The sequence below is a fragment of the Motacilla alba genome, chromosome 2 (assembly GCF_015832195.1).
Source record: "Motacilla alba alba isolate MOTALB_02 chromosome 2, Motacilla_alba_V1.0_pri, whole genome shotgun sequence".
Classification (NCBI taxonomy): Eukaryota; Metazoa; Chordata; class Aves; order Passeriformes; family Motacillidae; genus Motacilla; species Motacilla alba.
The window spans coordinates 47,558,021-47,583,717 of NC_052017.1; the positions used below are offsets into that span (position 1 = coordinate 47,558,021).

Genomic DNA, 25,697 nt, shown 5'->3' on the forward strand with positions numbered 1-25,697 from the left:
TGGAGCAAGTGACCTTTATCTTGATATTTCCTGGACATATCTTCCTGTGTTTACCTCACCTTTCTTCCTGTGTTTCCCTGCTACACCTATTTCTTGTTAAAAGAGGGGGATCTAGCCTGCAGCACTGAACTACAGACAAACCTTACGACATATGCATGCATTTGACAAGCTCCGGGCTTCAGTAAGGTTGGAGACTGTGCTTCCCAAAGGAATGGATGGTTTCCTACAGTGGCTAGTTGATTGATTTTCTGTTCTATTTTCACAATGACAGTTATCATGCCCAGTTCTCTTCTCTGTGGTGACCAGTGGCAAGACCCAGTGGAATGACCTGAAGCTGTCAGAGAAGGTTTAGGTTGGATGTAAGAAAAAGATTCTTTATCCAGAGCGTGGGGTTTGGGCTCTAGAGCAGGCTCTCCAGGGAAGTGGTCACAGCACCAAGCCTGACAGGGTTCAAGAAGCGTTTGGACAATGCTCTCGGGCACATGGTGTGACTCTTGTGCAGGGAGGGGTGTCCTGTGCAAGGAACTGGGGTTGGAAGTGGAACTCGATGGTCCTTGAGGGTTCCTTCCAACTCTGCAACTGTGTGATTTTCAGGTGTTAATCCCTGCAAAGATAAGGACTGCGCTATGACAAGACACAAGAGGAATCCGGGCAAACGACAGCTAACCAGTCCCTCTGCACGTTCCGACGGCTCCACCACAACTTGGGGGTGTTGACGCTCAAAGATAAGAGCCTTATCTATGGGCCGCTCCCGCTGCCTCCGCCGGGACTCTGCCCCCGTTGCCGCCTGCTCCCCGAGCCCTCTCACCGCGGGCGGGCCGGGCGGCGGTGCCGCCGCATCCCGCGCTCCATGAGGGAGCGGGAGGCCGAGCCGGGCCCGCCCCCGCCGCCGGGCCCCGCCCCGCCCGTCCCCGCGGCCTGCGGCGCTGCCCGGTGCGGCGGGGCCGTCTCTGCGGGCCGGAGCGGCGCGCCGGGGTGAGCTCCTGCCCCTCGCCCGGAGCGGGGGGCGAGGGGAACGCGGCGGGGCATAGGCCCGGAGGGATGCGGGGCGTGCTGCTGGCAGAGGGGCGGCGGGGCCGCCGGTGCGGTGCGGCCCGGCTCGGCTCGGCTCGGCCCGGCCCTCCCTCCCTTCCTTCCTTCCTTCCTTCCTTCCTTTCCCTTCCCTTCCCTTCCCTCCCTTTTCCCCACTTCCTCCGGTGCTGGAGCCGCCGCTTTCTCCGGGGAGGGCGCGGATTTGTCCCCCTCGGTACGCAGCCCGCTGCCCTGCTGGGGCGAAGGGGGCAGGGAGAGGAAGAGGAAGAGGAGGAAGGCGGAGGAAGGCGATCACGTGCCGGGAGGCGGGCTGAGCAGGGCGGGGGTCAGTTTCTGGGAAGGGGATCCCTCTCCGGGAAGGGGGTGCGTGCGGCGCTCGGGGGATGCTCTGCGGGCCGGGCCGCCTCTCCCGCATGCCCAGCGCCTCTCCTGCTGGCGGACCCGGAGGAGGTTTGCTTTTCCTCTCTCCTTGCCATTCCAGCCCAGCAATTCCATCCTCACGGAGGTACGGCGACCTGTTTGTCCTGCTGGTAAAGCTGTGAGCGAGCCAGGCCCTGCGACCCCCCGGCTTCCATCGCGGGAAAAATGATGTGCTGAGGAGGGTTAATTTTGGCGTCGGGCTGAATTTAGGCAGGTTCGGAGAGGCGCTGCCTGCGTTCAGCATCCGAATTTAAAGTGGGTCATACATTCTTTAATCCGTGTTGAGGGTGACGCTGGTACGTCCGCAGAGAGAGCTGGCTAAAGCCGCAGCGTTCGGTCTCCAGCAGCAGCTCGTTCAAGTTACTCATTGATGGAGCGCTAACGCTCAGCAGTTCCCAATTCACTGTGTTCAGGTGTCAGCAGACACAGTGGCCGACTCTAACCTGGAAAATATTTACCACAAATACTAAACTTGTTTGCAGAGATTTTTTGTTTTTAAATTGTGTTAGTCTCCCTAAAGGCATAAGACCATCACTGTGTTTTTGCACAACGTTGTCAATACTTTTTACTGTGCAAATTTGTCATCTTGGTTTATGTAATATCTGTGTATTATATATATTGTGTTGAATATTAATTGCTGTGAAAATTGTCATTTTGTGCAGTGTTTTGGGGTATTGTTAGTGAATTCAACATTGTGAGAAGATTCATTTCTATTTATAAGTCCGTAGTGGCGCTACTATTTTTAGTAGATGTTTTTCATCAGCTTTGCAGTTTTAAGTAGGCCAGATGCAGAGTGATTTGGGTTTTGTTTGTTTGTTTGTTGATAGTGTTCAGGGCCAGTTACTTTCCATAAAATGCACCAGTGATCCTCTTGTTGTGGCACAAATCCATAATTTTAAGTATTTTTTTTTTGTTATTCATGTGTTAAGACCTTTTCAGGATGAATGTTGCTTTCTGTAGACTTGGTATGTTGAGAAAGATATATATGACCTTTTAACAGTGCTGGAATTCATTAAATACTCAACTCAGTTCAGATGGATTGGGCGTTTGTTTTGGTGCATTTGATCTTGAGTGTGGTTGTTTTTGGTGTGGTGTAATTTTCATAAATTCTCAAGTGTTTAGCCATGATTTTTTTCAAAATGAGTTTAGCACAATTGTTCTAGGCCTTCATTCCTGAGAAGGAATATATTTAGACTTTACCATTTTAAACTTTGTCAGAGCATCCTAGCTAAACATACAGTTATTAAAATATATTTGTTAAAATGTTTTACAGGGCCAAACCTGGTTTCTAGTAAGCACGACTAATGGATTTCACTCAGTGAATTAAGTCAGCATGAGCAATATTACCAGTGATTTTGCAGAAGTATTGATGACATGATAATGGTAAATCACACTTATGATCAAAATCACAGTAGGGACTGTGATTTCTCGTGTTTAGGCAGCAGCATCCAGCAACTCAGATGAGTCATTTTGAAGGATCACAGATTTGTTGCTTGTTGAACATTCTCTAATTTAACTGTGTGTGCTAAACATCTGTTGTTAATTTGGAATTGTTAGCAACTGTGTTAAAAGACAACTTGTATATTACCTCTCTGCCTTGCTGTCTTAAATTGAGCTAGGAGTAGAATTAAAAATTAAAAGTTGAAAAAAGTAGTCTTAGAACCAAATAGAACCAACTGAATACTTCTAATGACGTTGTGCTCTTCATATTAAGTTCACCTACTCAGTTATCAGCCTAAAATAGCATCACTTCAGACATCAGGAGTTAATTTCCATCTTGCACTGACAGAAAAATTAGATAAATTATATGGAGGTGTGTTAAAATAAGTATTTTCTCCTTAAGGTTCAGATGTAGGTCTTTGCTAGAACTTGTTGCTGCTTGGACTAGGCAATTGTTTCCTTACAATGTCCTTTAAGAAGAAAAGTAGAGCTAAAATGTAAAACCTGAAACTTCCTTTTGTTTTGAAGCACCTTCAAGAGCTGTTGAAGAGAACTTAAGAGTGAAAAAAAATCTTACAAAAGTTTATCCCATTCTGAAATGTATGTCAGTTTCTTGAAATGCTGTTTTCTTTAAGAGCTCTGAAGAATTTTCAGGGGTTGTTTGCCTGGAATAAACTTTTGCACCATTTTGTGGAATAGTTCTTGAGGGAGTGACAGAATCCTGAGTGTTTCTCACTAATACCTGAAATGCCTGAGCTATTTCAGGAAGAGTCACACAGTTCTGTGCTAGCAGAAGAATAGCTTTTCTTGTCCAAGTAGTATCTGGCTAGCAGCCTTGGGGCATATATTTGTTGTTGGTTTGGGAAAAAACCAAACATGTAGGAGTAGTCAGTGTTACAAACCAGTATCATGCTTGATGTTTGAGGCAATCAGTAAGGTGTTAGGCATCTTCAAAAATTGTGGTTTGTACTTAGAGAAATGCAGACAGGATAAAATAGATGTGCTTTTGATATCTAAGTGGTTTCTTTGGCCCCCATTTAACTCTGAGAAACTGAATGGATATTAAGCCCTTATTGCTTATGTAGTGTTTAATGGAGAAAGTTTCCCATGAAATCTTGATTTCTGTGAGCTGGTGTTAGGTAGGCTACAATATCAGCTTCGGAGAGCACATAACAGATGTGAAGAAGAGTTAGTACCCGATTTGTTGGAGGTTTTTTAACTGTCTTCCCTTTATTTTTGTACCGGTTCCCCTTTGTGCCCACCTCTCCCTCCCTGCTCTTGCAAGAAATAAGTAGCTTTTTTTTCTTTTCTTTATATTTTTTTTTAATTGCATGCAGATATTTTTTGTGACTGGAATGTGTATGTATACATACAACATACAAAAATACTGTATACATGTGTTAATACAACTGTGGGGAGCTGACTGTATTAAACCTTAAAACCCTGATGTTGTTTCAGGTCTTTGGCAAGATTAGTCCAGACTATTTAAACCAAAAGAAGGGGTTATGCTATTTTTAAGAAAACTATGGTTTTGGTTTGATAATTAATTAAGTAAGAGTTGGAGCTGGATGATCTTCAAGGTCCATTCCAATCCATAGCATTCTCTGATTCGATGGAGTGAGTACTGTCAGTTGGAATGTATCAGTTGTAAATGGGATGAAATGTTGCCAGTTCTATACCTGAGATACTTCCTCTCTTTGCGTTCTAAGGACCTAACAGGGATAACATGCGCAGGATTCAGTTTTGTAGTTTGCAGTGCTTAAGTATCTTCAGTGCAGCTGAGATCTGAGGCAGACCTTTGGAACATGTTATGGTGCATCCTTTTTATTAGTTTCTAGTATTTCCTTAACATAGGATATAGTTGCATGTTAGCTCAGTTGTTTAGAGCACGGTTCTAATAATGCCAGGGTGCAGGTTTGAGCCGTTTGAGCCCTGTGTGGGCCATTCATTCTGGTTTGAGCTCATTTTAAAAGTCTGGGATATGCTGCTAAGAAGGAGTCCAGAGGGCAAGAGACTATGGACATGAAAGGGAGGAAGGACAATGCTGATGCCAAATTTACAGGCTGTTTACTCTACCATTTTTCTCAGCTCTTTTATTCTTGTAGAATAAAAAATGAAGTGTTTGGAAAAGGACAATAGTGTTTTGCAGGACATGGTTCAGTAACAGGGATTCTTTTGCTGCAGGGAAAACTAGTCCAAGGTTGGAGCACTTTGATTTGACTTTCTGAATCTAGGAGTTTCACTCTTGGGATGGAGAAAGGTGACACTGCTGTTTCCTCAGATGCTCTACTAACCTGAAAATGTATTTCCTTTTTTTTTCTTTCTCTTTTTCACCTTCTTTCAATGGTCTGAGGAAACTATTACTCAGTACAAATGTGTGCGATTGCCCTGTTACTTTTGCTAGGGCACCATTGGAACATAGGAAATTCGGGAAATATTTTTCTCAAGGAAACTGGTGGTTTGTTGTTTTGGTTTTGTTTTTATAGGGACAAGTTACTTATGGTAAGAGCTTCTATTTCAGGATAAAGCAGAGCTACTCTAGTTCTGAACACTCAGATAAAGCCAAACTCTTTGTAAGGAGTCCTTTATGCTGGTAAATCTTGCCTTGCTCCTCTAGTGGGAAACCTTCCCAGTCTTTAAATGTGTTACATATTTGTAACTTGTAATTCCTGCTGTGTTGCCTAATTGAAAAGCTAGAGTATTGCCAAAGCACTCTACAGTATCTTCTGCTTATGTTTGGGGAATTTTGTGGGTGTGCATCGGTTTGAATTTTTCAGTCTGCCTTTGATTAAAGGGTCTGGCCCAGGTTTGGGGTTTTTGTTGCTGGTGTTTTGGTTTTTGTTGTTGTTGGTTTTTTTTTTTTTTTTTTTTTTTTTTTTTGTTTTTTAATATCCCTTCATGTTCACTAAGGAACATTTGTTTTGAACAGAACAGTGCTTCAAACGGTTTTTTAAAGTCATTGAAACATTAAAATATTTCTGAGGCAATGATGTGTTACAGTTAGAGACAGAATGAGTGCAGCTTGGAAGGGATTTAAGTGCCCTTCAGGAGCAGGAGCAGTGGCTGTCAGGAGATCACTAGTAATGTATCCGCTGCAAGCAGATTTCAGGAAAATTAGTTCTTGCAGTTATATACACAAAAGAGGGACAGCGTATGTCAGCAGAGTGGGTTTCGTTCATTTACAGTGGAAAACTGTAAAAAATGTGTGCAGGTTAGCTTTGGAGACAGTCTCCAGCTCTCTGGGATTTTTTCCTCACCCTGATTTATAGTCAGCATTACTTCATAGGTATTGGTTTTATCTGTGTTGGCTCTTAGTTTTAGGGTGTGTGCTGATACTGTCAGAAAACACACTGAGAGTATTCTGCTAATACTCCTGCAGGTTAATGCAGCTTAATGCCAGAAACTCTCAGTTTATTTGACTTCCAATATAGAATCTTTACAGATAATTGTATATTCTGTCCATGGTGTTGGCTAGAGCAATTTGTGTCTATGCCTAGATAAAGAATGAAGTTGAGCTTCATGATGGTGCCAGAACAAACAATGGTTTGAGACCATTTTCCTTTAAGTATGTTATAATTGTCTGAAACTGTCTTTAAGTATAACTTAAATATTTGAATGCTAGTGTTACAATACCAATTACTGTGTTAAGCTCTGTTCTTGTGAGAAATTTTGAGTTTTATCTATGCCTTGTAGTGTGCTCCTGCAGAACAGCGGGTAGTGTAAGCAGCAATGTCAGACTTTGATCAGAAAACAACTCCTTTGGTAAAGAACTGGCATGTTTTATTTGTCTCCCTATGAGGAAAGTTTTTAGCAAGGAAATGCGCTTTTTTGTTTGTTTTTGTGGGGTGTTTTGTTTTGGTTTTGGTTTTGCTGCTCTTTGGGTGTCAGCTTTTCAGTAGAAACTACCCTGTAGTTTTCACAGTACCTGAGCATCTTGGCTGCTATATTGGCCATGTCATCCTGTTTTACTCATTGGAAAGAAGAAATATTTTCAGATTATTTTTTTAACATTCACAGAAAAGCTGTTTATGGTGGGAATGTTTGGGCCATATGTAGTGTTGTCCGGACACATATAAGTATCCTAGGTGTTCAGTATGTTTCAACAGCAGTTGTGACACAATGTTACATTGTGTGCCTGGTTACTTCATGCAAACATGACTTCTCTGATATTTTAATGTAAATTAGCATTGCCTTTTCCAAATTGCCTCCATGTGGCACTTTAAGTTTTGATTTTGCCGAGCTGATGATAGCCTTTGAGTAATCCTTTTTTTAAATCACATCTTTTATCTCTTCTCATTTAAATTCTGCTGTGTGGGTTTTTTTCCTTTTGAAAGAAAAGCGTATCATATATAGTGCTGTTGCTCCTGTATGCTACAGCAATATAGTAAACAAAAATAATTTAAACCAAGGACAATAAACTGGAAGAATAGGGGTAGAATAATGATAGAAAAGAGAAGCAGCATTCTGATGTAGCATCTCTAAGATACATGTAAAATTGACACATGCAGTGTGTACCATCTGCTTCTGTCAGTATGAATGAAAATAATGATGTTAATTGTAAATGTAGCTTGAAATCATGGCAAGCTCTCACCATGTATTGCTAAAGTCTTTAGTAGACTTTGAGGGCAGGGAAGGACTGCAGTCCTAAGCTTGATGGCTTGATAATTTTAATTCCTTTACTTTTCACTTAATATACTAGTTAAAACTATTAATAAGTGTAATATCTGTATTTCACTAGAAAGTTTGAGAATTTAATTACGTGTTTGGAAGCTTGAGTGACAGCCATAACGATTAGGTATTTAAAAAAAAAAAAAAAACGAAGCACATCTTTCATTTAAATAAATGCAAACTTTGGAGGTTTTCTTTCAAGAAAAAAATGTGACGCTGTTGTCTATGAGTTTAAATAGGTCAGCATAGAAAACTTACTTAGCTAAATATTTTAGTGGTATTTGAGTGAATATGTCCAGTTATGAAGAGAACAAAAAAGCCTCATTAAAATCTTACATTTTTTGAAATTGGGGATGTGAGAAGAAGGTATTTCACAAATATACTAATGTGGATTCTTATTTCAGAAGTTTTATTTCCCTCTTAAATGTTTTTGCACTTCAATAAGCTTGTAGATTCTGTCATTTCACCTGCCTAGTAGATGAAGGAAAGGTGGTGAATATAGTTCTCCTGGGTTTTATTAAGGTGTTTGATACTGTACCTCCCAGCATCCTTCTGGACAAGTCTGACTGTGAAGTGAGCAGGTAGATGGTTGCTGGTTCAGAGCTGGCTGAAGGGCAGGGCTCAAAGGGTTGTAGAGAGAGGGGCTACACCTGGCTGGAGACCAGTCACCAGTGGTGCTCCTCTGGGCTCTATCCCCGTTCTGTTCAAAGTTTTTATCCGTGATCTGGAGGCAGGAGTGAAATGCACTGTCAGCAAGTTTGCTGATGATGCTAAAGTGGGAGGTGCTGTTGACACTCTCAAGGGACAAGAGGCCTTGCAGAGGGATGTGGATGGATTGGAGTGCTGAACAGTCATCAATAGCAGGAAACTGAACAAGAACAAATGCCGGACTCCGCACCTGGCATAGAGCATACCTTCCACAAGTACAAATTTCAAGAGTGGCTTGGGAGCAGCACCACAGAAATGGGTCTGGGGATGCTGGCTGACAGACAGCAGGCTCAAAGTCAGCAGTGGCAAATCTTCAAATACAGCACAGCCAGCTGGCCGAAAGGAGGGATCATCCCACTCTATTTAGCACTGCTGCAACTTCATTTTGAGTACTTTGTGCATTTCTGGGCCCCAAAATTTTAAAGGGATGTATGTGAAGGTCCTTAAATATGTGCAAAAAGAGGACACTAAAGCTGGTTGAAGAGCTAGAAGTAATGCCCTGTGAGAAGCAGCTGAAGACACATGGTTAATTTAGTTTGGAGAGATGGAGGCTTAGGGGTGACCACACTGTTCTTTGCAGCTTTCTGAGGTGGTGAAATGGAGAGGGAAGTTGCTGATCTCTTCTCAGTAGTGCCCAGTACCAGGGCATGGGAATGGCTGAAAGCTACATCCATCAGGGCAGGTTAAGACTTGACAGGAGGAAACATTTCTTTACCAAGAGTTGTTGAACCATGGAAGAGTTTTCTTTGAAAAGGAGTTGATGCTCCAAGCCTGACAGCATTTAAGAGGCATTTGGACATTGCCCCTAATGCTGTACCTAAACTTTTGGTCAGCCCCTGAAGTGGTCAGGTAGATGGACAAGGTGACTGTTTTCTGTCCCTTTCATCTGAATAATCTATTCTATTCTGCACTCATAATGAGTCAGATAACAACCAGACTGTTATTTGCCTGAAATACCAGGGATTTTTTTAGCTTTGAAAACACTTTCAAAAGAGATGTAACACAAGAGATATACTAGATACTCTGGCTCTTTCAGAATAGATGTTCACAAGCATTATTACAATGTGCAGGTGTAGCCAGGAGCAGGTTCATGCAATCTTCAATTTAGCTTGAAAAACCATCGTTTGAAGTCTGGCAAAGGAAAGTCAGAGAGCTACAGAACATTGCAAATCCCCTACATCTTGTGGAGAGCCATTTGCTGATGGGACTGTGTGGGGAAAACAGATTTCTGTCTCACTCATGCATCTCTTGTGGCAAAGAGTTAATGGCACAGTTTATATCCAACACAGTTGCTATGATCTCCACCTCTCCAGGCAAGTTTGCCCATGGAGTTTCTTGGAATATTCTGAATTATGGGCTGTTTATCTTCCTGATGAGTGTCTTGCACCCAGGCTCTGCAGAAAATGAACATGCTGGTCTCTAAACATCACTTCTTCATAGGATGTATTTGTTTTGACCACACATCCTTCCTGAACCCTGCCATAATAATAACCCAAACAATGGAACTGGCTGGAGCCAAAAGCAGTGGTGCCAGGTGAACCCAGTTTCCTTCAAATCAGAGACCCAGACACCGTGTCAAGCCACAGATGTCAAGCTGTCTTGAAAATATGTAACTGATATTGTAAAAACACCCTAAAATTATCTAAAGTATTAACCTTTGCCAGAAACAGGAAAGTTGGTAACTGACTGATGCACAAAGAAGGCTCTTTCTAGGAAAAAGAACTCAGAAGTTTTAAGAATGTGATTTTCACTCTTATTTGATAATGAATTTTTTTCTGGCTGAATTTGTATTTTGGCTGTCAAAAACCCAAACCCCAGACATCCTCACACCCAGTTTATACTTATTTTTTCCTCTGTTTTTAAATTATTTTGGTTTTTAAAAAGCACAATAACTATGCCAATAGAACAGTAATAACGTCATGTATCACTTTGGATGCAAAAACTCAAGTAATGTGGCAGTATGAATTCAGGCCAAGCAGTGCCTGCTTCCTGAATAACAAGAATAAGGATCAGTAATAGTCACATGCAAAAGAATTGTGTGGTTTTTCCAAAAGTGTGACACATCTCAATGACAAACACACCTTTTTTGCCTCCCTAAACTTGTTCCACCACTGAGTTGCTTGGCCAGGGATGTATGAAAAGCACTCCTGTGCCTGCCTGGTGCTTGTGTTGCCCACATGGAGTGCTGAAAAGTGGCAGCTCCTCATGGGGCTGCAAGCCTGGAACCCTTCCAAGCACAGGCTGTTTTGCACAGGCAAGACCCCCTGGAGAAATGGAGCCAAGGGAAGGGCAGAGCTCGCTCCCACTGCAAACTTGTGATGGGCAAGAGAGATGGGGCATGATTGTTGCTTTGGAAGTGCAAGGGAGGAGAAATGTTGTTGCTGGTAGTGCTGAGATGGGAAGGAAAGTGGCTGGCCAAGTCACTATCCAACACTAAAAGGGAAGTGGTGCTTTTTAATGGTCCTCACGTGCCTGTAAGACAGCTGCCAAGAAGAATTTAAGATTTTTTTGTGCACCCACTTGAAACCATCTGGGAATGTTGGTGTGATGAAATGACTGATTATGTCAGTCAGGTACAAAGGAACTTTTCACATAGCTTCTCTCATTAATTAAAATAAAACAATCTTTAGCACATACTTGGTGATTAATCAGTTTGCAGAGCTGTTGCAATGAGTGCAAAAAGCTGCCAAGCTATGTCTGTTCAGTTAAAGAATCACAACATTTTGATGCCAGCTTCGTGTGGTGAGAGAGGCCCTGCCATGTGTCCAAACATGGATCTGATGGATCAGCAGGCAGAGCAAGACTAGGGGCAAATTCCTTTACTGTGAGTATCCCCTCTCTAGAGGGTCTTTAGGCAAAAAAGTCTGTCAGTAGTAAGGATTTCAGAGTACATGGGATTTATAAGCTGAATCTGATGTTTTGAGTCATGCTTGAAAACAAACTGGTAAACAACGCATTTTAAAACCATGCTTTTTTCTTTGCAAAGGGCCCCACAAGGCAAATGGATGCTGAACTAGCACATTCTGACACAGTTAGCTCTGGCTGTACTAATTGCATTGCCATACCGTGCTGTATCTAGCAATAATCCAAACTGGAAGTAACAACTTCCTGTATCATTTGCACTGAGTTCCACATCAAAATAAAATAAATACTTTAGCCAATGCAGATGGATTTTTTTTTTTTTTTTGAGTTTCAGGTGATACTTACCTTTTTTTTTTTTTTTTTTTTTTTCTTTTTTAATTTGAAATATAACCATTGATGGCCTGATGTGAGGTTTGTGTCTCATCCCAAACATTTTCCTATGGGCTGCTGTTACATAGCAGGGCAGTTTAGTGTGAGGGTTTTTGGTACAAAGCAAGTGATGTTTACAGCACTGGAGTGCAGCAATCCTGCTCATACCCTCGGGTTCAGGTGCCCAAAGTTCACTGCAGTGCTCAAGGCACCTGACCAAACACACAGCACTTATGTCTCCCTCCTCTAGAGCCCTTTGCCAGCCGTGTTTCAGGCAGCTGCTGCGGAAACAAAGGAGGAAGATACAAAGGTGCATTGTGCTTGTCCACCCTTGCCTGGTGCTTTGAATTCCCTAAAGGCTGTTCTGTGTGACTTGACCTAGACATTGACCCTCCCTGGCTGGCATTTGTCTTCCTCAGCTGTGATGTGTGTGCTCTGGCAGCTCCCCACACCACCTTTACTGTTCCCCTGTGTCCTTGTATCCTCCCTTGTGTTTGCTTAGTGGTGTGTTACAGACACCCTGTTGAGCTTTGACTGACTCTGTACTTGCAGCTTTGGAGTTGAAACGCTGTTGAAAGACAGGAGTGGGAAGAATTCCTCTATCTCTTGCCGTTTACTTAAAGATAATCCACCTAGGAAGAGGCAAAGCTTTGTTATTGAATTTCAAAAAGCTATTCCCCCAGCGTTGCAAAAACTTGTCCGATGTGGTTTGTACTGCAGGATGCATAGCTTAATCATCCGAGCATTTTGCATAAAACTAAATTTTTTGTGTTTCCATGAAACTTTTGTGACCTTCTTAGTCTGCCCTTCCTAGAAGCCTTAATTGGACAAATGTTCTCATGGAGGATTTAAGTGAATCATGCATCAACCTGCTCCAGTTTTGTAGAAAATTCTGTCTGGAAATTCTTTCAAAAGCCTTGTAGTCAGAAGAGACTTAGGGTAATTGCATTACCTTTAACCACTAGTTACACACACTTTTTTTCATGGAGGAACTGTCTGGCACTGTAAGTTGCTATTGCAGCTGAATTTACAGAGCAAATAGCAGTTTATATGCTTTATAGGATGATTATTACACTATTCAGGGATTTTAATGGACTTTTCATCTTTTGTTTTTGTCAGATCTGGATGTGCTATTAACTAACACTGCTATTTTTAAGGACTTGTATGTGGAAATTCCTTTGTCTTCCTATTTATTGAAAGCATTTAAATCAGTATTGAAAACCTTAGCTATGCATAGCATCATGCTTTTTATTCATTCTATTCAATGATCTCACTCTAACAGCATGGAGAAATGACCCTTTAAATCTAGACAGTGCTCGCTTACTTCAAATGGCTTAATTGAACATTAATTCTCTTGCTTCACAAGTCCTCTGAGAGATGAAGAAGAGCTTGATACTGTGCTAGAAACAATTTCTAGGGCCTACTTGCCTAATTCTCTTAGTCATTAGTTTAGCAAAAAGAGAACTGACATTGTAATATGAAAATACCTCTTGGAATTGTGGGGGTTTGTTGACTAATGTGGTTTGGTTTGTTTGTTTGTTTAGAAATTCTTCCTGTATGGATCAGCCTTCTAGTGATGGTGAAACTGGGAGAAGACCACTCTAAGCAAACACAGGATGATTCGGGTCCCAGCTGATGCAGAAAATGCTCACAGTAGCAGTGTGGAATCTTGTCCTTCCTTGCGGGATGTCCACTCCATCAACCCAACACAGCTGATGGCAAGAATTGAGTCATATGAAGGCAGGGAGAAGAAAGGCATATCAGATGTCAGAAGGACTTTCTGTTTGTTTGTTACATTTGATCTCTTATTCATAACTTTACTGTGGATAATAGAATTAAATGTGAGTTGTCTTTTCAGTACCTACCCTTAGACGGTATATTAAGGTTTTATTCACTTCAGAGATGGTTGATAAGTTGCTCCTTTCTATCCAAAAATATTTGTATCTATTTAAGTTTAAGCAGCTTATTTAAGCTTCCATGAACACAGTACCTGCTCAACTGCATCTGCTTTTATTTGTTAAGATATATGTTTATTATGAAACCTTTTGATGTTCCTGTAGTCTGTGAACCATGCTGAAAAAAACATTGGAAATCCAAAGTGTAGTCTTCCGTCATCAAAACCAAAAATGTTACTGTACATCTTTGAATTTAGCAAGAAGTGTGAATTTTGACAGGATTCAAGACTCTGCCTTCTGAGTAACTTTAAGTCAGTGATATTTCACTGAGGTGTTAGTCCCTGGAAAGATTTCTGATGGCCAAAACTTTTCTTCTGTTGTATTTTCTTTGATGTAAACTTGGTGTCTTATACATTATGGATGGCAGGGTGCATTTAAACAACATAAACTCCCACAGTTGCCACCTTTTAACTCCAGCATTTGTAATCTGGAAAATGAGGCTGTTCTAAAATTTCCAGAAAGAAACAGGATAGCTCATTTTTTGTTATTTCATAAGTAGCATCCTAGTTCTTGAGCTGGGTTTTAAGCTATATACTAGTTTGCATTTAAGAAAGGACACACTAGGGACCAATCCCTTTTCTAGAAAGAAAGATCTTGAGTAAATATTTTTAATCAGCATTTCTTTACTAGATATATAACCTTGGTTATTGATTTACATTATGAAGCTTCAGGAGCTGACTATTCAGTAGCTCATTGATACAGTGAAAAATACTCTTTCTGCTTTAATTTGAGAAAAAATTTTGCTTACTTGAATGATGTAATTTTAAGACTACACTTTCTGTTTCTCTCTAGGTGGAGAAATGGTTGTAGCACAGTGTTCTGATACAGTTCTTTTTTTAGGCCAGTGTTTCAACAGCTTGTACAACTAAGAAGAACAGAGTTGGTTTATATCTCTTGTTGAGGTTTCAGAGTACAGATTTTCACGAGTGCTCTCAGAATATTGAAGATTCTGAATAGAAAATGCTACCAACTCATGATATCATGGTGTTTCATTTTGAATGCTACAGTATCAAGGGACCTCAAGATCACAGCAGTTTTCTTTGTAAAAAGCTGTATTTTCAGGACAACATATTATGAACTGGTGTCCTGTACTGCCGCATGTCAGCAAGAATAAAAAACAGGTTTTTGTCATTAGAAGTCAATGAGATTAGAAGCTAAAATTTGATATCTGGGATCTGGCACATGCTTAGGTTTTTTGTTCCATTTTTCTTTGAGTTGCTTTCTTTGCTGAGAAGTCAAATAGCATTGTGTTAGGACCCTGTGTTATTGGTGCATAAGTAATGGGTCCAAATTGCTATGAGAATTCCTGTAAACATTGTTTTCACTTTGCTGCTGTTACCCAGTTTCCTTGGGTGTAGCACAGTTTATTGTTAAATTCTTCGGGGAGTAGATCCATAGCATTTTGAGCAAAAATCAAGGCTTCCATGGTTCTCTGTTTATCCTTATTTTAACGTGGTGCTCACACAGCCACATAGTAATGAACAGCGTGGAGTGAGGGAAGCTGATCTTCCTTATTTGTGCTGGAAACAGAAAATCACACACTTGATGCAGTAGAGCAACCAAGGGAAAACTGTATTTTGAAAGTGACCATTTGTTAGGTAGCCATAGAGGGGAGGGAGAGAAGAAGAAATAGGAGAAATTCAGAGCTGGAGTGACTAGTCTCAGGAAAACACTGTCCAGCAGTGTAGTTGGAAAAGTGTGGAAGTGGGTAGACTACATTGCTTTGAGATAGTGAGCATATGTTGTTGGTGTGCTTTGGTAGCTCCTTTCCTTAAAAATATGACAGTAGTCAAACTCAATATTAAAGCCTTCTGTTGGTGTTGTTCTACATAACTATTTCATGCAGTGCTTAATTACAGAATTTCATATTAAAAACAGTAGGAGATGGACAATGAGGTTTTTCATTTCCAACTAAGATAGATACTTCTTTTCATTCTCTGAGCCAATACACCTTAAATTATTTTATTACAAGGCCAGTTTGAAAAGTAGAATCCTTCCACTGGAAAGAAACATGGTGGCTAAGGAAAATGTAATTTTGAATCTCATCAGCTAATGGAAGAATTAAACTTGAATGTTAGTTATTGATGTAAGATTATTCTAATAGTTGCAGCTTCTGCTTTATTTACTGTGGATCTTTTGGCTCAGCTCTCTTAACAAATTGTGTGAGGGCTGATAAGGAGGAAATCTGAAGTATGAATTCAGTTTCTGTTTTGTTTCCTATGTGAAACATGTGACTAACTAGAACTGGGTTATGGTTGGCTTTTTGATCAGCTGTTTTGATGCTCCTTATTAGAGGTAAAACACTTTATGTAACAGTCCTTAACATTTAATCATTTATTCCTCCCTCAGTAACTTGTTTGCTTTTATTTTGGGACAGCCTGAAATGTTGCTTGCCTAGGCCAGATCATAATCCTAAATGTTTTCACTTCAAAAAGTCTATGTAATCTTGAAAACAAAAAAACAACAGTAGTCTTGACCGTATCATTCTTGGCAGGCAGCTCTTCTGTATCTAGTTTAATGATCTTTTTGTAAATCAGCAGGGAATTAATGTTTTTGCTCTTCATATTTGTGTGTATTTTGTTTTCTGAAGCTATGTGTGTTGTTGTTCCTTTGTAGGTAAAAGGAGGCATTGAGACTACTTTAGAGAAAGAAGTCCTACATTATGACTACTCTTCTTCATATTTTGATATATTTGTAAGTGTTCTTAAAAAAAGAAAAAGGGGCAGCAAAAGCATAGTTTTCCCTATTCCACAGATGTTTCCTAGTTTGAGTCTTGTGAAAGCATTGATCTTCTCTTGATAAATTAAACTGGAAGGGCCAAGATTCACCCATTTAGGGGGGTAGCCCAATCCTGCTGTGGCAGCAGGCTCATGGAGCCTGTGGATAGAAATGCTTAGGGCCAATCTATTTGCATCTTTAGCTTTGGGGTGTGTGTAATACCAGATGGAAATCCCAGTCAAGAATGTGACTTTGATGTGATGTAAGGTTGTTCATTAAGAGGACAAGACCCATAGCCCTCCACTCTGAAATCATTTTGCTTAAACCGACATTTTTGTCTTTCATTTGGCATAAGATGGTTGCAATGAGGAGAGGTTTGTGCCCAGGGTGGCCTGCATAGGGCAGGTTTTTCAGAGTTCTGTGTTTTAACTCAAACAGTAAAAAGAGATGATGTGATGATGCTCTCTTACTATGTATAAGTACCTTAGGCACGTAAGAGGAACTCTATTGCATTAGGAAACTTCTTCCTTTAAGCAAAGCTGTAGCTCTCTAGCTGCAATGCATTTTGCACTGCATGGCCCAAGTAAAAGCTTTTTCTTTTCAGTTCTTCTAAAGGGCAAGATTGTTAATTCTGCCAGATCTTTCTTTACCTTGCAGAGATGACTTGGTTTGGTATCAGTCATTTTTGTACTGATGACCATATCCAGAATCTCTCTTTCAAACTGGTGTAAAACCCCATACTTACTTCTACATTGGACATTTGCTGTGTCAAATGAGCTTACATACTAGATTGAAAAAATTTATAAGCTAGCAAACTATGCTCCTTCTCCCTTTTCCATTGTTTTGCTGGGAGGGTCTCTTTACCATGCTGCAGAAGGCAAAAAATGTTATCTGTAAACGTTGATGCTCTGGAAATTACTTTATCCTGTAGGTGAACCAAGTGTTAAGGACATGTAATGCAAAATAATAGACTTTTATTCCCTGGGAAGGGACTAGAACTTTAAATTTTGCAAAATTGTGGGTTTTTACAGGATTTCCTCCGTTTCCACTACATATTTGCATAAGATTAAATGGGTTTATCATACCTCTGGTCATGGCTGTCTTTGATTTCTCTTCATTGTTAAGCATTTATTTCACACTTTGTCTCCAACTTGTTTTAAAGATGTGTTCAGAATCGAAAATCTACTGTCAAAAAATAAACAGGGAAATTGAAGCTCAGGGTTCCTGATTCAGAGATCTTGTCTGTCTGCTATTGATTTAATTTTCTGGTCTACAAATACCATAACTTTCCTTTCTCTGCTGCCAAATAGAATGACTTGCTGTTGTGGGCAGCTACATAAAGAATAATTGATTGTTGCAATGTTAAAATTTCACGAAGTACTAGAACTATAGTAGCACACTGCTAAGATCAGTGAGATGTGCAAGGTATTTGCTGGATGAACTGCATCCAGCTGTTAATCTGGATTAACATAACTATGTAGATTCCAGTCGGTAAAGTGATCATGAAGACACTTTGTATAGCTTTCTTATGTTTCTAACTTACTAGGAAAATGGTACATGCTTGCATATTTGAGCCTGTCTAGGCAGATGGATGTTGCCATTTGCTTTACAAATGGGAAATCGCCTTCTATTTCTGTTTTATAAGGACATTTCAAATTTGTTTCTTGGTAACAGAACTTCAACTGTCCTAAGTTTCTTTGTAAGTAGTTAGTATTTTCGGTGAGCTGAGACTATTGTGGTTCTTCTGTGTTCTGAATTAACCAACCCATATTTTTTCCTCTCTCTATAGCTACTGGCAGTCTTTCGGTTTAAGGTGTTAATACTTGCATATGCAATGTGCAGACTGCGCCATTGGTGGGCAATAGCTGTGAGTAGTGGCCAAGCATAATGGAGTTTTTCCTAGAATGGATCAAGCAGACAAAATTTTAGATGCCTCTTAATGCTTGTGTATTAAGAATCATCTTGATGGTATATATATATATAAATTTGTTGCACAGTAACAAATTAAAAACTTGTTTTCTGGAAGATTTTCAGCCTAAAGGCAAGAATTTAATAGAACTGCGGGTGTGGATCTTATTAGGTATCATGTTAATACAAATTGAAGGTTTATTTTTAATCCAGTATGGCTAACTGCTTGTTACCTCTGAGACTTGTTAATCAATGTTGGAAATATATTTGCATTTGTGATAGTGAACCTCCTTCAAAAACAAGAATTTGCATTATTGTGCCAGACATCCAAGTGTCCATTAAGTCAGATTCTTACTTTAAAAAGTTGTAGGTGCCACCCATTGAACACTAGCACCTGTATTGCTTCATGCTCCAATACAAAAGGTTAAATATGCATCCCTTCTTAAAAAGGAAGTTCTTAAGAACTGTAGGCAACCACAGAGGATTGGAGCCAATATCTTTAATGCAGCTGTATGGTGTGGATGACAAAGAATGCAAACTTAGGTGAAAATTTCATGCTTCCACCAGTCAATACTATAGGTTGTAACAAAACAGGTGTATTGCTGGCTTAGTGCTTTGTAAATCAGACTTTTTTTTCCTTTACACTGTGGTAGGCGCATGTAGAACATGTTCATGTGTAACTTTCTTCAAGTGAGTAGCATGCAGTTTGCTTAGTACTCTGAGACAACTTGCCATGATTTTTATAGGTTGTGTTACTAGCATGGCACAGTCACATACGTAGTGGCAGCCACTGCTCTGATTGTGCTTATGTTTAAATACATGCCTCTTAAAAGTCCTTGCTCTTAGTTGTGTAGCTTTAGAGTATTTCTTAATCCTGCAACTTGATGCCTGTTGTGAGGTGGTGAGAATGAACCCACTCTCATAATTTTAGATACATAAAGCTTCGCTGAAGATTTTGCCAAAGCCTTGAATCTTAACATCCCACCTATGATTAACAGAAGGTGGTTCTGCTGTTTTTTAAAGAATTGCTGGACCCAAATGCACTAGAACATATAGAGACTTTGCTTATGTGAACAGTACTTGTTCACTGCTTTTTCAGATTTTGGGGTTTTTAAGGTATTTTATCCAGCATGCTGATTTTTTAAAATATATCAGGGAGTATCAAGTCTTCAAAAAATTTTTTTCAAAATGCCACTTCATGAATTAAAATATTTATTCCAATTTATTCCCACAAAGATGTTTTGTTGTTTGAATATTTTGATATTGGATAATTCTATTTGAATGGTAGTGAAAGGCATTTGGAACAACTGCTGTTTGCTTTTTTCCCAAATACATAAATAGTTGGGGTTTTTTTAAGGGACTTGATGAATAATCTACACTATCTTCACTATACAGTAAGATCACAATTTACATGCTCAGGCAGTTTTGATTCTACAAAATGCTATGTGGAAATCAATGTTTGGAGGTGTTTGCATTAAAAGTTACCTTTTATAAGGTTATTTTAATAACACTTTAGGTTCATTGTATCATGCTTGTTACAGTTTATTAATCTATGTGATCTTCCTGTTGTCAGTAAATATTTAAAGTTGCAATTAATAGATAATGGCAGAAATAAGAAGCTAAATCCATTCATTAGTTTATCTGTTCTGTCTCTTTCAGTTTACAACAGCAGTGACCAGTGCCTTTTTATTAGCAAAAGTAATTATTTCACAGGTATATATTCTAATCAAACGTTTGTTTTACTTTGTTTTCTTAAAAGCAAGATTCTTTAGAGTAATTTTTGTAATGTTTTCTTTCTTTCTAGCTGTTCTCACAGGGTGCTTTTGGCTATGTGCTGCCCATCATATCATTCATACTTGCCTGGATTGAAACTTGGTTCCTGGACTTTAAAGTGTTACCACAAGAAGCCGAAGAAGAAAATAGTAAGCTTGTGTTATTTCCCTTCAATCACTGCAGTTGGCAACACTTGATCCCATGTTAACTGGCAGAGGAATGCTTCTTTCAGCTTCTCAAAATTTGAAGAGCTGTGGAAAAAATTAAATCAAATGGCATGATTTTTCCTCTTTGGGAAAGGGGAACATATGCCTTCAAAGAAGTGAGGTGTTATTTAATTTAGAAAGGCAAAGCTTAAAGTCAGAAGGGCCAGATGAGCAGTTTGGCAAGCACTTGGGAATGTGTTTAATTTTGTATGCTTTAGGTATGAAAATGTAACAAAGTTGGGCTTGTAAAACTTTATTTTCTGGATAATGCATAAAGTGTCTGGCTCCTCTTTTAGGAAGAGTAGACACAATAACTAATTCAATGTCACTAACTCTTCTTTTGAGGTGGAAAGGGGAAAGCAAAGAAGTGTTGTGGAGAGTCTGTTTCATGCACAGGCAGAATGAGACCAGAACAAGTATGAATTTCAGCCTGTGAGATGAGGCACCAGGTCATCTGACACTCAATATATTCAACTAAATGGAGGAAATCCACTGTTTCAGTTGAAAGAGAATACTGCTTGAGTGGTGAGGGAAAGAACTCACAGATGCTTGTGAGTTTCAATAGCAGAGGAGTAATTATACAGCCAACCTGTTATTTATGCATCATTACCTGAAATACAGTCTGAAATTCTGTTGGAAAGGCATGTTTATCTGTTAGGTAAATCAAAAAACTTTACGTGGGCATGGATGCCTCCATTTTTATGTGCTCTGACTGCAGTCTTTCTGCTCTGATCCCTTCCCCTTTTTTCACTGGTCTGAGAAAGAAGTTGGTTGAATGAGAGCAGTGGGGTTTACCTGGAGAAAAAGAAATTTAGAGTAACTTTTTTTTATCTTATAAGGGGATGAGGAAATACAGCTGCATCACAGTGTTATCTAAATAAGATAAGAAATCTAACCAGTTTGGAGACTTTTGCATTTTTTCATATTGAATATTCTCAGACAAAATATTCCATACGTACACATGCAAATATTTCATGAAAGTTGCAGAAACTGAATATGTTGAGACAGATAGGTGAAAGCAAGCCATTAGTGAAGGGTCATAGTGGCAAAGAGAGAAAATAATTTACTTGGTTTTGCATGGCACCTCACTAATCATTAAAAATATATTTCAGAAGTTTTACTTAGCCAGTGAATATTGATGAATTTACATATGGCAACCTACTCATGTAATCACACATAGTAGAAGGAAAAACTCCTTAATTCATGTGTGCAATATCTGTTTTGCTAGTGTGTGTCACCTTAGCTGCCAGCATTTAAATAGAAAACATAAGTGTTAAATTGATTGTTGGTGCTTTTTAAAATGATATTTATTTAAAGAAGTAACTAGTTAGGAGTGCTAATATAATACATCAGTCTTCAAGATTCTTCATCAGTATTTGATCTTTAAGATTTCATGTGTTAGCATTGAGGAATTATTTCTGCTATTTTTTTTTCTTTTAGGATTTTTGATAGCACAGGATGCTTCAGAACGAGCAGCTCTTCTTCACCCAGGAGTCCTCTCTGACGGGCAGTTCTATTCTCCTCCTGAGTCTGTAGCAGGTAGTTATGTTTGCTTAGTGACAGATGTTTCATATTCCCTTTACACTCCTGCATATTTCATGCCCTTCAAGAGGGGAAGGGGAAAAATATTTTTGTTTTTAAATGAAAACTGTATTTATGATCCTAAAATGCAAGATTCTTTTTAGTTCAGTAATTCAGTTTAGTTACTGTCTACAAGATGAGTTACAAGACATGTCATTAGTGTATTTTAAGTCACATTCTGACTAAAAGCAAGGTAAGTCTGAAACAAAATGGCACCACAACTGAAAGGAGGCAGTTATGGTTTGCTTCTGCCCTTGGTGATCCTTATGGGTCCCTTTCAACTTGAGATGTTCTGTGACTCTGTGGTGTCTTGTCTGCCAGCAATACCATTTATGCAGCAATGCACAATTTAATCCAGCCTAAATTTGGAGCTTTATACTGTCTTAGGATAGACAATGAACCTGAAACTGCTGTAAGGCAAACTGAAATTTCAATCAGAGCTTTTCTTTTCTCATAACAAAGAGAAAAAGGCTTCTCTCTATAAAAAGGTTCACCTGTCTGGGTAAATCAGTGGGTAATATTAAGTACATCTTAACTCTACATATCATTTGCTTTGTCTAGTTGAAATATGAGTTGATTAAATCAAAAATAAATATAAACACTGCAAGATTCAAGAATGTGTCTCAAGCATTTCAAGGAGAAAAGTAATTTCTTAATGGATTCGAATCAGTTTGAGTTACCTGAGAATGCAGTGGTGACCCCCAACTCCTGTATCAGTCTTTTTCCCCTAAAATGTAAACTTCCTCTGCAAAGCTGTGCTGTATAATGCAATATAATTAAAATAATATCTGGTGGTTGCTACAGGTAAGTTTGCTTTACTTGCAGTATAGAGTTACACATGTTGGTGATATTTTTCATTTCAATGTCTGTCTCTGGTTTCTCTCTGCTGAGCATCTTGGCTTAGTAAATGACTTCCAGCTCCATCTAGGGGTCACTGAGCATTAGTGTCGAGCATAACCAGTGATTCAAAGTGAAAATGGATTTTAGCTGCAACTATAGGTCTGCTTTGAGGAATAATGGAAGTATTGTACTGGACTCAGCTGTTCAGCCTGGGTTTTGTGGGTTTTTTTTTTTAGCAACAGAATACACAGCGTGAGAGGAAGTGTAAGTGAAGCTAGCATGTTTTCCTAGACATTGTGGCTGGGTCAGTGTTGCTTCTGCACTGAGATGTTGTGTTTCAGCATGAATGTATTGACTGTAGGTGTGCCATTACTTTCAGCTTGTCCAGTGGGATTCAGTAACAGCTCAGGTGCTTTCTGCAGGTCTGCCCTGTCTGCCAAGCGTATTTTAAGCACCCTTTATGGGTATGAGATGCAAAAGAAACAAGTCAGATCAATATATTTGAACTAACACACAGTGGTAGTCACAGAGTGAAATTGCTGGATAATGTAGAGTAAAAATAGCTCATAATTAAAATTTTTCTTCAAAAATCTGCCTTTCTTTCTGAAAAGACAAACTATGGATTGTTCTAAGAGAGCAATTTTTGGTCACTTTGCCATACATATTGATTTGACAAATACTTAGAGATAAACTATCCCCTGTGATCATGCAGCAGGGAATAAACCTCTCTGCTACGATATACCTCTCTGACATGGCAACATTTTTAAAAACAAATCTTTGCTTTTAGGAGTTGACATAAAATGAGCTCTGCTGGAATTTTCAGCGTATTTGTCTCTTTTTGTCTTTCTTGAAGCTGCACATGTCCAGGGAGATGCTCTGGAGCCACTTCTTTATGTGGGGGTGACCCTTCATCTTCGACATTGGTTACTTGGTAACCAGGTCTACTCTGGAGGTTGCAAAAGGAAAATCAGCCTGGAAAGAGTAAATTTATTGAATTTCTGTACAATTTGAGCTTCAAAACACAGCTGATATGCTATTCCAAGAAATGAAGGACATTCAGACTAACTTGTAAAAAAAAAACCAAAAAACCTTACTTTTCTGTATCTTTTAATTTCTTTCAACTGATCTACAACATTCTTGTCTTCCTTTTCAGGTTCTGATGAAGACTCTGAAGAAAAACAAGACAGTGAAAAACCAATTGTATAGCAAATAAGAAAAAGCAGGTAAGTTCCTTCACATAGAACCTGAATGTTCATAAAGATATGCTTTTTCTTCCTAGTTCCTTCCCAAACAAATTAAATGGTGTGTTAACTCTTAAGAGTTCATAATTTTCAATTCAGTCTGTCTCTCATAGCAGTCTTGAAGAGGGAAATCCTGCGAAGCTCTTGAGAGCATAGAGTCGGGCTCCTTTGCATTTATTTTTTGGCTCTCCTGGAAAGGACAGTGGTGAACCAGATGTGTAAAAGCTCCTTTTTTTGGTGTAAAGAGATACACTTCTTTGGAGCCAAAAGCACAAGAATGCTAGGAAGAGATTTTCTTTGGTTTAAATCTAGGACAAATATGCCTGAAGATTTCATGGGCAAACCTGATTTGCTATTTCCCCTCCTGTTTAATACTACAAATGGGTTACACTGGAGCAGCCTCATCTTAACATTTTTTGTAGTGTACTTTGTTTAAATATGAGATTACTTCCTTATTTTGGAAATAACTTAATTTACTTCTGGAATTATCATGCCCCATGCTTTCATTTCACCACTCACAGCAAAGTTCAAGCTCGGGGAGGTATTAAATGTTCTTGAGAAGCTGAAACTTCTGATTTGAAGCCTTCTAGTGCTCACCTGGAAGAGTGGATGACCTTTTCTTTTCAGCCTACCTGGTTACAGTATCTGTTTTCTTTACTCCCATCTTCATTCATCCTGACTCGTATGATCTGTTGCAGAAAGAAAATCTCTGCAGGAAGTTGTTGGGGAACTGGCAACAGAGTCTGTGGCTGACTTGCTGGCAGAGCTGCTGACAGGAGAGTTTACTCATTAGAAAGTAAAGGGAATGGTTCCCACGTACTGTAATACCTCATGAAGATGTACCTTGTTGACATATGTATATTAGGTTGCCTCCCAGGTGGTATGAAAGTATTTGTCCACAATGTATTTTATTATTCAGTGATTCCTGAAGTTGATCTTCTAATGACTAGGTAATTACTGGAAAGTGTTGTCTTGTGTACCTAATCAAGAGACTGGTAATATAATGAAGTAAAACTTCTCTGTGGTGGAAGTATATTTAATAATTGTTGGGTCTCACTAGATAAAATTATTTTATGTTATTGCAGTTTGTCATTAGTTTATGTTTACTTTTTTTTTAACTCCATGCATTTTCTTTTTTTTTAATGGATATGTTCACTTTATAAAATAAAAACATTAAAACATGATTAATGCATTATAATATTTCATTGCTTTGTCATTGGAAAAATTTACGTTTACCACTCCTGTATATGTGGGGCAATAAGGACTCCAGTTTGCATAGGTTTTGAGCAAAATGCACTATAGTACTGTTTGGTACTCCCTACATGGCCTGCAGGGAGGCTGTGGTAGTGGCACATCACTTCTTTGTTGCACTGGCTTCAGTAAGCTCTTCCTAAAGTTCTCTTCTGTAATTGCTGAATGAAAATATAAGCCAGGACTGAGTTTATCCCTTACATTGCTTCAGAATAGCAAAGATCTGTTTCAGAGGATGCAGATAAGAATAAACTATTAGAAGAAAGAGAAATTCAATCCTTGTAATTTAACAATGTTGGAATGTTCCTAAACAAGGATCTGAAGTATCTCTTACGAGGAGAGACTGCAGGAGCTGGGCCTGTTGAGTCTAAGGAAGACTGAGAGGGAATCTCATTCATGCAGATATGTATCTCTCGGGCAGGTGCCAAGAGGATGGTGCCAGACTCTTTTTGGTGGTGCCCAGCGACAGGACAAGGAGCAATGACTAACCTAAAACACCAGAAGTGAAGTCCTGTCACCTCAACAGGAGGAAGAACTTCTTTCTATTGAGGGTGGCAGAGCACTGAACAGCTGCCCAGGGAGTTCACGAAGTCTCCCTTTCTAGAGACATTCCAACCCCACCTGGATGTGTTCCTGTGTCACCTGCTCCAGGTCACCCTGCCTTGGCAGGGGGGTTGGACCAGATGATCTCCAGATGTCCAATCCAACCCTAACGATTCTGTGAT

At 39.5% G+C, this 25,697-nt stretch overlaps 1 protein-coding gene across 8 annotated transcripts; it reads left to right on the forward strand.

Moving 5' to 3' along the window:
• The first annotated feature begins 899 nt into the window (after positions 1–899).
• Positions 900–24,905, forward strand: STARD3NL (STARD3 N-terminal like). Of its 8 annotated transcripts, none has more exons than XM_038127428.1 (9): positions 900–975; positions 13,044–13,340; positions 16,071–16,148; positions 17,962–18,039; positions 19,740–19,793; positions 19,885–20,002; positions 21,500–21,598; positions 23,634–23,703; positions 24,420–24,905. In XM_038127428.1, the coding sequence occupies exons 2-8, from the start codon at positions 13,116–13,118 to the stop codon at positions 23,684–23,686; spliced, it is 705 nt and encodes a 234-aa protein (XP_037983356.1). In that variant the 5' UTR covers positions 900–975; positions 13,044–13,115; the 3' UTR covers positions 23,687–23,703; positions 24,420–24,905. The 8 variants fall into 8 exon arrangements, with proteins under 8 accessions (XP_037983356.1, XP_037983361.1, XP_037983359.1 ...); XM_038127433.1 differs by lacking the exon at positions 900–975 and adding an exon at positions 1,224–1,246; XM_038127431.1 differs by lacking the exon at positions 900–975 and adding an exon at positions 1,228–1,357.
• Positions 24,906–25,697: the final 792 nt, after the last annotated feature.

Bases quoted from the DNA above. Each gene is read 5' to 3' on its own strand.
- STARD3NL (XM_038127428.1), top strand. From the start codon at position 13,116: ATGATTCGGGTCCCAGCTGATGCAGAAAATGCTCACAGTAGCAGTGTG. The intron at 18,040-19,739 runs GTGAGTAGTGGC...TGTCTCTTTCAG, and splicing joins GCCATTGGTGGGCAATAGCT to TTTACAACAGCAGTGACCAG. The intron at 21,599-23,633 runs GTAGTTATGTTT...CTTCCTTTTCAG, and splicing joins TCCTCCTGAGTCTGTAGCAG to GTTCTGATGAAGACTCTGAA.